General features: G+C 36.3%; 1 protein-coding gene across 2 annotated transcripts in view; it reads left to right on the forward strand.

The window, feature by feature from the left end:
- The window catches only part of TAF3 (TATA-box binding protein associated factor 3), a 152764-nt gene that overhangs the window by 43093 nt on the left and 97531 nt on the right, over positions 1–12140 (forward strand). Inside the window, exon 3 of one of the 2 annotated variants that reach the window (XM_082387134.1) lies at positions 11470–11526. The exons of the other annotated variant lie outside the window; for it this stretch is intronic. Within the exon in view, the coding sequence (XP_082243260.1) occupies positions 11470–11526 (57 nt within the window). The remainder of the gene's footprint in view (positions 1–11469; positions 11527–12140) is intronic. 2 annotated transcript variants of the gene reach the window in all.

Below are 12140 nucleotides of genomic sequence, written 5' to 3' on the forward strand. Positions count from 1 at the left end.
ACCATATGTGTGTGGAGAGATGGTCTTTGATAAGACATTTCTCCACTGTTATGGGAGAATCCTGTAGAAATGCAGAGAGATTCCTAGACTTGGTGAGGGGCTGGGAGGGAGTTCCCAGTTGTTGGCTTCTGAGTGAAGCGTGATTCAGGGTGATGAGTGGAGAGTGGTGAGTCAGGAGTGAGCGTCGGAAGGTTGAGGAGAATGGAGACGGTAGGAACAGTGGTTCAGAGAGAAGGAAAGCAGGCCGACCAGAAGGGCGCAGTGCGATTGTTGAGCTGGGTTGAGGGCCTGCTTTGAGGCTGGCAGTAGTAACAGGCCTGCCTGTGTTGTTTCACTTTTGCTGTCTAGCAGTTTGGTTGCAGGCCCATGGAAAGTGGCAACTGGGCTCATCTAGACTGAGGGGTTTTCACAGGCAAGAGTGAAAGAGAAATAGAAAGGTTAGTAAAGGTATTTGTCTTGAATAGGTGATACTTTCACTTAGCTCGAAAATCAAAACAACATAAGAAAGTACACACTGAGAAGGTTTCTCCCCTGGCTTTCCCTCTCCATTTCATTCCCTTCTGTTCCCTGTAGAGCACTTTTATGTTTCTCTTTGCAGTGTTTATTTATGCAGATAAAAGCAACCATGACTCTTGTTTTATCCTCCCCCCATCATTTCCTACACAAAGTGCTGCATTCAGGGTACACCGTCCTGCGCCCTGCTTTGCGCTTTGCTTAACAGTATAGCCTCTTGCTCTTTCCCGACTGGTAGTTAAGAACTCGAGTCATCTTCGTGATGGATATGCCAAAATATTAATAGCAGTTTTGTTTGGAATATAAAATAATTTTAAAAATGTTTTTTTGTATTTTCTAAGTTCCTTCAGTGTGCATATGTCACCTTTATGATTAGTAAACTTAGAAAACTAAATTTAGCTCTGTCGACAGATGTCTCCTTCGTGCCATCACCTTTCTGAGCACTGAGGATGTGGCAGCAAATAGAATAGGCAGAGGGTCCTGCTTCCTGGCGCTTGGGTTCTATCTCGTGTGGCCTAATAGTCACCAAAGAAGAAAAGAGGAAATGATGGCACGTGTTATGTGTGTAGAGATTTAAAAGAAGGGGTGTGACTGTGACCCGCCCTGGGATGTCAGGGAAGGCCTCCTTCAAGAGGGGAGCATTTAGGCTGATGTCTCGGTGACCACAAGGAGGTCGTAATCGGGGAAGAAGAGGGTACGAGGCAAGAGCGAGCCGGTGCCAGAGCGTGAAAGTAAGATTGGGATTGTTTTCCAGACCCAGAAACGAGGCCAGTGCCTCTGAGAGGTAGAGGGGTAGAAGATGCAGCAGGGGTCAGTCCTGACCTGGTACTCAGGGAGAAGAAGCAGGATTTTATTTTAAGTGCAACGGGAAACCCTTGAGGAGTTTTAAGAAAGAAAACAGAGCTATAGAAAAAGCTGCAGTTGACAGATGAGTCAGAGGAGAACCTGGAAAGCCCAGTTGGAAGCGACTTTGAAGAAAACCCTGTGGTGTTCAAGGCATCAGGCGGATGCTGAGGTGGAGGGCTGCAAAGAGTTTATTCATTGTTTTTCTGGTGTGCTCTAAAATGTAATCTACCCAAAATGGTAACTCCAGATCTAAGAGATAAATTCAATTTTAGATCAATATACAGTTTAAATTCCAAAGTGAGGAATGCTGTTTTTTAAAGATGTGATTTCAAGTATGCATTTAAAAGCTATTTTATATTTTAGAGTAGGGAACTAGTACATAGTTACTTACTTCTTTGAGAATTATTATGCTGATACTGAGGATGAAATGCAGTGTTTAAATTGGAGCTCAAAAACAAATATTTCCTGACTCATTAAAAAAAAAAAATCGCTCTGGCTCCAAATTAGCCAGGAAATTTGTGTTTTACTGTTACTAGAACCACAGTGTACAAGAATATAGAGAGAGATTCTGAAGCAGGTACATGCTCATTCCATATGGAGGAGATAGGGTGGCTACTAGAAATTTAAAGGAAAGGGATATAGTCTTGCACTGCTCTGAATAGGAAGGAAGATTGGTGTATTTGTTAGTCAAAATGAAGAGTTAGATTTTTATTATATTGTTTGACAAGTGAAATATTCTAAAATAAAATAATAGAAAATCATGGTTCAATAGTAGTAGGAAGAACAACAGTAGCACAGCTAGAGTGACCACTGAGGGATGGAGGCAGTAACAGAGTGGTTAAACCCTAAACTTTGTAGGCACACAAGTCTTGGGTTCAAATTCTGGAGTAGCTCTTCGTAGCTGTTTTATTGGATGAGTTGCTTAAACGTTGCAAGTCTCATTTCCTCAGTTGTGAAATATACGTCACAAATATACATACCCTACCTCATGGGGTAATGGAGAAGATGAAATGGTAGTCTGGGTAAAGATCTTAGCACCCTGTCTTCTGGCCCCTAGAAAGTGCTGAGTAATCAACAATAATATAATTAATAATCACTATAATTTTGTTATCTGTTTACTCATAACCCATAAGGAAAGTATTAATACCCTTATTTTTCTGATGAAAAACCCACTTTGAGAACTTTAAGAAATTTTCCTAAGGTCACACACCTAGGAAATGCAGAGGTAGGATTTAAACTTAAGAAGATCTGACTTCAGAATTCATGCTTTTAATCATAACTCCATATCATCTTCTAAAAAGATCCTTTTAAGATTAGAATTCAGATCATTGGATTCAGAGTTGAGAGTATAAACCAACACATCATAGAATGATTCCCCTATCTTGTTTGTTAATCTGAAGATTTCATACTATATTCTCATGTCCTACTTCTATGTTAAAAATAAAAGCTTTATTATATAAGAAAGATATTAATTAAAAAAATTTTTTAAATCCATATAAGAAAAGGAAGACATCACTTACAATCACACTGCGTAATGGGATCCATCCTGATTTCTCCCCCGGGTGTGTGTATGTAGGTATAGTTCTTATTGGTTCCTTTTTTCCAAAATAAGAATACACCATGCAGGGGCTTCCCTGGTGGCACAGCGGTTGAGAATCTGCCTGCCAATGCAGGGGACACGGGTTTGAGCCCTGGTCTGGGAAGATCCCACATGCCGCAGAGCAATTAGGCCCGTGAGCCACAACTACTGAGCCTGCGCGTCTGGAGCCTGTGCTCCGCAACAAGAGGCCGTGATAGTGAGAGGCCCGCGCACCGCGATGAAGAGTGGCCCCCGCTTGCCACAACTAGAGAAAGCCCTTGCACAGAAACGAAGACCCAACACAGCCAAAAATAAATAAATAAAAAAAAAAAAAAAAAAAAAAAGAATACACCATGCATACTATGTTCTGATTTGGTTTCCTTCCCACTCTCTTATTTTATTATCAATGTCTTTCCATGTCTGTAACCTTATCCTAGTGGCAGCTTACATTATTACATTGTTGCATTATATAGGTGTGCCGGAATTCATTTACCTGACTCCTTGTTGTAATCTTTAGGTTGTTTAGAATTTTTCACCATCTTAACAATGCTTTCATGAACACCTTTGTCCACATATCTATTTGCACTTTCTAATAATTTCCTTAAGAGAAATTCCTAGTAATTGCATCGCTGGATTGATTAAAGGGTTGCCACATTTTTAAAAAATAAATTTATTTATTTATTTTTGGCTGTGTTGGGTCTTCGTTGCGGTGCGCGGGCTTCTCATTGCGGTGGCTTCTCTTGCTGTGGACCACGGGCTCTAGGCGCGCGGGCTTCTGTAGTTCTGGCTCGCGGGCTCCAGAGCACAGGCTCAGCAGTCGTGGCACACGGGCTTAGTTGCTCTGCGGCATGTAGGGTCTTCCCAGACCAGGGCTCCCTGCATTGGCAGGCGGACTCCCAACCACTGCACCACCAGGAAAGCCTGGGTTGCCACATTTTTAAGGATACATGTTCCAAATTGCCCTCCAGAAAGGTCACACCAGTGTGCTCTCCTGTGGCAGCATGAGACTGCTTCTTCCCCGACACTCATCTCTATCCTGGGGCTTATTTTTGATCTTTGCCAGCCTGGTGAAAAAGGGCTATATCTTATGCCTTTGATTACCAGTAGATGTGTTTATGAACTATTTGTTTTCTTTTCATTGTAAATTGCCTCTTTTTATCCTTTGCCCATTTTATCATGCCTGACTTCTGAGTTTTGATTGGTCCAAATAAACAATTTTCAGGAGTTTAAATTTTTGGGTGGACTGTATTTGATTTCACTTTACAAATATTTAAATTTAGGGACTTCAGGTGCACATCCTTTTTTTTTTTTAAAGATCATGAGGAGAAATGACAGATGGTCTATAGTAAGTAATATATGTATCAGAAAAGGCCAAACAACTTGCTCTAAGGATTTGTCTTCTTCCCTCCTACATCTTAAACAGAGACATAACTCTGAACTCATTCTTATGAGTAGGAACTTTAAAAACTCTGATCCCAAGAATGAGTCATTGGATCCTTTCCTTTTTGTAATCCATAACTCCCTCTTTAACTTTGAAGATCTTCCAGTCATCGTTGTACTGTCGTGCTTTAAAGTACATACCAATTCTGACTCTTTCAGAAAAAAATCCTCAGATCCATCAGGGTATACTCGCTCCATTTTCACGTCTAATGTAATTCTCTGCTGCTTACATAATTATTTCTGTTTCTTCTCTTCCAGTGGTCAGTTTGCATACAGTTTCTTTCCTAATTGAAGATATTTTCTGGTGGTTCACTATAAAAGCAGTGTTCATAATGTAAATTGTATTTTTCTGTTGACATCCATTATAAAATTGAAAATTCACTGCTACTGAGAAATGGGGGTCTTTTGTTGAAGAAGAGTCCAGTGGTAACTGGTTAAACCATCAGCTGAACCCTTCTCACTTGAAAGTTTTAGCCCTTGCCCAGCAGCACAACTGGAGACATTTCTGCCTCTTCCTCTTTTTCTCAAAGTCTGTTCCTTGGACCTCTCAACATCCCCCTGCCCCCACCAGAGACTTTACCCTCTTGCCTGACAGCTTCCTGCTTGTGGCTTCCTTGTTCTCTATCCCTTCCTCTACCCCGTTCTCCCTCCCACCTGGATTTAAGTTGCTGAAAGACTATATTCTGGGCATCACCTTTCTTGAGTTTCATGTTATATAAAACAAATTGGTTTCCTACACAGTTATGAAGTTCTTGTACTGCTTTTTAAATTACAGTTTCTGTAACTTAGATTGTATATATCTGTGATAGAAATAAACTGTTTATAAGGAAAAACAACAGGAGAGTTTCTTCAGCTCTAGATATAAGGAATAGTTTATTTTTGCTAGATTAAAAATCGTAATACATTGAGGTCAGTTGATGTACTTGTTCTTAAGCTCTATTTTTTAAAGTTTTCGATCTTACAGTGTAAGATTCAAAGATTTTAAAGTACATGTAACTTTACGTCTCATACTGTGATTTCTTGTAAATCAGATTTCATGTGTGGCCAAGTTTTTTACTTCAAATGCAAGAACTATAATAGTAAGGATGGTTGTTTTGTTATTGAGATCCATATGCTAAAAGTAAGCATAGATTGTTAATTGTTGCTGAAACCAAGGGTATTCTTACAGAAACACTTACTAGTTTAAGAAATACTAGCTGGTTAAAAGAAATAAGTACGAGAAATAAATTTTCTCTGAATCTAAGTTGATTACAAATAACTATTGTTATCTTGATATTATGACATTTTATGCATGATGGAGAGAATTAGGTAAAAATTCATACAGTTTAATGAGTGAAAATTTAGTTTCTTGCACTAAATATGCAAATTTTAGATTAAGAAATATTATTTACAAATTATCTAAATATTTCTAATATTTATTATTAAAAAAAAATTGTCTTTTACCCAGATGGTATAGTTGTAAGCCGTATTTCTTAAATTTAGTTATTTCAAAACTCTAAATTTCATTAAGAAGCTTTTCAAATATAAAGGTAAATATTGATTTGGGTTTAAAGTGACACAAGTTGAATTTGATTATTTATATTAAAAGAAGGCAGCAAAATTTTCAGTAATTAAAGTTCTCTCCGGCTTTAGTTTCTGAGTAAAATGTTGTTTTTCTCTGCAAAGTTTGACACTTACCAGTAGAGGGCACTGTTGTAACACGGTAGATGTGTTTTATTGATTCACTAACTCCCCCATCTGCTTTTGCAGTTTGGAAAGTGTTTTTAAAAGCAGTGTTCTCTGTGTAATTAAAATCAGTTCCCTATATAATTAGCAATGGAGCCTTATTCTTTGTGGCAGAGTTTGTGGATGGTGGTTTTTTTTTTTAGCCTGTACTTTTCTATAGCCAATGCCAAAAACTGTCACCTATTAAAATACAGAAAGTTATATTGTGGTTTATCAGCACTATATTGTAGATAGAAATGTATAAAATCACAGTATGTTTTATTTAGGTGCTCTGAGCACATTATTTGATAGGAAACGTTTAAAATTCCTGGTTCTATCTTGAGAAATAGCAGAGTTAATGTGCCATAGTAATAATATCTTGTGTTCAGGTGCCCTGAATAATAATAGAGGACAAGGAATTCTTGCAGGGTTTTAAAAAATGTATCAGCATTAGTGTGCTGCTTTAAGAAACCACTGATCTACTTAGCAAATTCTCTATGTAATTTCTTTTTCGTGCCTTTTTAAAATCAAACTACTGATGTCGATATTTAGCTACTGAAATAGTGAATATTAAAGCACAATTAAAGTTAAACCTCTCTTTCTGAAAGGAACATAAATGTTACATAAAACGACAGTAAACGTGCATTCAGTGCCTGGCTGCCGTGGGAAATGTGGGGGGCGGGGGCGGCAGGGCGGTTAGAGGAAATCCAAGCCTGAATTTGAAGTTGTCAGGGCTGTGATTCATAAAGTCATAATTTAACCATAAATCCCAGAGTAGCTTAAAACACACAGGAATCTTATTTGAAATCAAATTATAGATTACTAGTGATATAATTTTCAGGAACTTAAAAAATTAAGTAATAATTTAATGTGTTTGAAATTAATTTCATCCTATGCTTTAACATTTGTAAAAGAAAAGTATTTGAGAATTAAGAATCTTAATGGTTTAGTTTATTTTTAAATCTTTAATTGGCAGCCATGTGAAATTCTGGAATTAACTAGCATTTTCTTCAAGTTTTGGTGTTTTTTTTTAACTTTATGTAATACTCTAGTTAAGGGTCTAATCGACTGTTGAAATTGTGTTTATCTCAGAACAGGCCTTTATTTTAAAAGGTGAAGAAGGACTTGCATTGGCCTACTTTATGTATCACAGACTTTGAAAAGCTGAATAGGTGATTTAATGTTGATTTAGCCATTCACTCTGACAATAAAAATGCGGGATAAAACTTGAGAGAGGAATAAGATGGTTGAGGGGAGCTACCAATGTAATTATTTTTAAAAAAGCATTTAGAAATATCTTTTATGTATTTTATGGTCACTATATGTATATTTTTAGAATATTTTAGAGGAATTGGAACAAAGCGTGAGCTGAAGATTGGAATGCGCCTTAAGAAAGCTCTGTCATTTCCCCCTAAATTCCCCTGACGTTACAGATGTCGGAAGACCTTCTAGTTTTCTCCCCTTCCTCCCATCAGTCCCACACTCTCTGTGCTTTAGGTGCATCATGAGACAGATGAGACCAGGTGTTTTGAAGAAGCAGCCACATGACAGAGGATATATAGAAACTGTACTAGATTCTTGTTAGGCAACTAAAATATGTTAGGTCGATTAAATAAAGTAACTTAATGCTATTTATCCATAGATATAAAGCTATTGTCTTCTCATGGCTTATGACCACAGTGAGAGTAAAACAAGTTTTCATTTTGTGGAAGCCTTTGTATCGAGTGCTTACTGTTCCTGTATCATCTTGGTAATGATTATTGCTGTGTTTTCCCCCTGGAGAGGCCATCACAGGTTTTAGTTGAGGCTGTTTGTATTCAGCAAGGTCAAGATAAGTTTTATCTCTCCAGATAAGTCAAGTGCATTAGGATCGATAAGTAATTGTAAAATGCACTGAAAATATTATTGCCATGCTCTTAACGAATTTGTAAAGCTGTAAGCTTGTCATATAAAATATACCTCTTACTGTTTTTATTTATTTGTATGGAGCTCATGAGTGCAATTAATTTTACAAGCATTTTAAAGAAGAGAAAAACTGAGGAACAGATTAATGTTTTTAGAAGTCCTTAATTGCTCTACATTTAAACCTGTACTGCCGAAGTTTTAGAGGCTAATTTTTTTAAAGAAATGCAAAAGAATAAATATTACAAGGCATTTATAAATTACACATATTAATTGAGTTTACTTGTTAAGATAATCATTTTTATGAAGTTACATATATCTTTACCTCTGGACTTTCCTGCAAAAATCAGATTTCTGCTTCCTTGGTTGGGGGATGGTGGTAGGAAAAAAAGACCTTATACTTATCAAGAGATGATGGTGAGTATTGCATTATTTTGGCACTTCTTTTCTAACCCAAAGATATAAATAAGCTCTACACGTTTAAAGACAAAAAGGATTTTTTGTTGTTTTTTGTTTTCTTTCTTACTCAGAGGAATACTTTTATGACATATGTTCATGAATATATTAGAAAACGTAGGCTCTAAAATGTTACGTTTCATCTTAATATTTTTTTCAGTTAATTTTCTGTGGGAAACAGGACTACAATGTTAGGAGAAATGTCAATTGAAGTAATTTTCCCTCAAGGTGCAGATTACTTGGAAGAATTTTCCCCAGATTACTTGCTTACAAATATCACATAACTATCGAGAACACGTATACTAAAGAAGTTACATACTGAACTCGAGTTCCTTTTCCTCTTCAGTAGTCTTATTAAAAAGGAAGCCTTTCTGAACTTCGTGGGTTTATAGTTTGGAATCACGCTGCCCCTGCTTGCGTTCATATTTCTTAATTCTCCAAAATGCACTGTTTTTCCGTTAGCACTCAATTAAAGGTACCAGTTTGTAAGTTTTCCTTGTTTTAAATGAAGCTTGCTTATCTGAGCCATTAATTGAAATAAGGACTGAAAGCAGCCTTCATGTTGATTTTAGGTATTATTTATCAGTCGGTATTTATATGGTAGTAAATAAAAAACGCTATTGCTGTCATAATTGTCCCTTCTTACTTTTTCCCCCTCTCTCCATACTTCACACATTGTTTATTTATTTAACCATTTAAATTGAAGGTAATGTAAACATCTGGCACCGTTTCTGGAAATTGTAACCGTTTTCTTTGAAAGTTCCTATAAATGATGGTCTCTGAGCCTCACATTTATTAATCTTTCTAATATGGGCCTACATTTCTACCTACTTAGCCATTTCTCTTTCTGGCTGAAGAATGACACTTTTCCCTCAACGTTAGGTCGATTTGTTTTATTACTGGATTGGCGAGATTGTGTCATAACAAAGAGAAAATCCAGAGGTGTGGAGGAAGGTATGGCCAACGCCACTGAGAGCAGACAGGCTGTATTGTAGGGTGAGTGGGACCAGGACAGCGGCTGGCCTCGAGGGGAAAAGCAGTTTGAAATAGAAGTTGACTGTTTCTTCAAAAGTTATCTTTGTATGGTGGTCCTAATGCAATATTAAGAAAATTAGAGCCTTAAAAATAGAACAATGGTCCTTTTTAAATATATCTAATTTAGTAAATTTGCCCCCCATCTCTGGTGTCTGATTACTCCAAACAGAAGAGAAAAAGGAGAAATCCTATCTACCGACAGAAAAGTGCGTTGCAAAAAGTGGCACGTTTTTACTTCTTTTCGTGGAGAACATTTTAATTGTACTTTAATCAAGAGGGCAATAATAGCAAACTTGGTTTCAAAAGCAAATAAATTTTTTTGCCCTCAGAGAACTGTTTTACTGACAGAATATAGTCAAACTCCAAAGAAGTGATAGTAATCTCATATTACTCTTAAACTTTAAAATTTATATTTACAAAAAAAAAAGTTTTTTTTTTTTTCTTCCTTCTTACTTACGGTTTGTCTCTTCTGTATAATGAAGGGAGACACCTAATGACCAAAAGGTAAATGTTACATGTGTATAAATTAGTTGGTGAAGTGATTGGTATTTTTCTTTTCTTTGTTCTTGAATAGTCAAAACAGAGAAAATTTCAACAAGGGAAAGATGAGACTGTTGCTTAGGGTTAATTTCCTAAAATAGTGTAAAGTGCTTTTTTTTCTTTTTTTTTAATTTAAAAAGATTGTTACTGGAAAACAGTGCTTTACCCGCAATGTTCAGGAATCTCCGTATTCCTGATTGTGGGCCTTGTCATCTCTAAATTTAATCATGAACAGTCAACAGTATTTTAAAGCAGATTGCTTTCGAAAAGTTTTCCTGTTGGTTGTGTAAGAATTAAGTTTGAAGGAACGACTTATTTATTGTCACAGTAGCTACTGAAATGCTGCTGTCGGAAATGCGTTTATCGTACACGTGGGAGGGAGAAGCCAGTGAGAGCCTCACATGTTCATGAATGTGGGAGCTGTGCACAAGGTCATGGGTATTAATTGTTACGTCACGTTTTGTGCATTTAGTTTTAATTAGCTTATTTGAAAATATAAATGTATTGTCCTAAAAGTCGTAAAAGCTCTTTGGTTACTTTCTTTACCTTTGGAGTATAGCCAAAATCAGTTATTTTACTGAAATCTTTATCTACACTTTAACTTTTCTGCCACCTATTAAAACTATTTTTTCACCTCCCCCAACAGATTGCTTGAACATTGAAAGTGCATGATTCTTCCTCCAGACTATTTCCTTGTACTGGAAATAGGACGGTGCTAAACCCATCACTTTTACTTTGATTTGCTTCCTTTATCTTTAGCAAATCTAAATAAAACTGTCATCCTGATTTTCAGATCTCTCTTTGAACTTCCTTTACCCAAATTGCTCACTTTCCTATCGGCTCACTACTTTTTTTTAAAAATGGAGATTCCACATCCGATGTTTATTTTTTCCTGTTACTATCCTTTTTTTTTTTGATTTTTAAAAATACTTTTACTTTATAACTTACTACTTGTTACTCCCTTTTTGTAACTACAAACTTCGTTGAGAATCTTACAGAAAAATGAGAAAATTATCAGCCTCTGAGTCTTTAGGAGTAATTAATACTGACTTTATAAATGTTTTAACGATACCTGAATTTGTAGCCTTAGAACTCATTGGTAGGGACTGAGGAGGTGGTAAGGGTGTGGATACCTAGTAGGGTTTTTTCCCCCCACATTTGAATGTTTTTTACGTGATTAATTTCTTGGTATTTTAAAAACTTTCAGTAAAGTAGGTATACACACTTATTAGCCCAGAATAGTCAACAAAAGTTTTTTTTTTTTAAGTTGGAATTTCTTGCTCAGTTCTTAAGACACACAGAAAAAAATTAAACTACCTGTTTACTTAGTTCCTAAATATTCAGAATATGAATGAGAATATAATGAGAATATAGCATAATATATTATTAGAATTTTCAAATACTCTTTTAATAAAAAGTAGAAATACTTTTCTTTTATCATTATTATCTTACAGTAAGAGAGTCTAAGAATCATAGAACTGGAGAGACGTCTGAGATTACAACCCTTCAAGGTAAAAAATAAGGTGGTTCAGGTTCATAGTGATAAAGTGACCTGACTAAAGTCTTAAAAGCTAGTTAGTGACAGATGGAGATAGAATGAGGTTTCTTGGTTCTTACTCCACTTTGTAAAACTGCATGATAAATTCAGCGTCCCTCTTTCCCCTTCAAATGCCCCTTATACACCACGTATGTTGTTTTGAGAAGGGCCTGGCTAGAGAGGTAGTTCCCATAGTGTGATGACAATTCAAATGTGAAAAACATTTGAGCTAATGTTTCTGTCGTCTTACCTGTCACGGTTTCCTTTCGATGACTTTTACTGTACTTTCCAATTTGGCATTTATTCAGTAGACATTTATGAGTACATACCATATGCCACTTTACTGCAAAACGATAGGTCACAGATAGTGTGCCTCTGACCTTCCCAGGCTATTCGTTGTTCTAAAACATGCCTTTAAAAAGAATACAAGACCATCCTATGGATATACCCAGGAGCAGATCTTGGTTTTGTGAGGCTTAAAGCTTATACAACTCTGGGAGCCTTCTTTAAGAAAGTAATATAAAATAACAAATACAAAAAAGCAGATTCAAATTCCTATTGATGGTGGAATATATATATATATATATA

This window comes from Balaenoptera borealis, assembly GCF_965194805.1.
Source record: "Balaenoptera borealis genome assembly, chromosome: 3".
Classification (NCBI taxonomy): domain Eukaryota; kingdom Metazoa; phylum Chordata; class Mammalia; order Artiodactyla; family Balaenopteridae; genus Balaenoptera; species Balaenoptera borealis.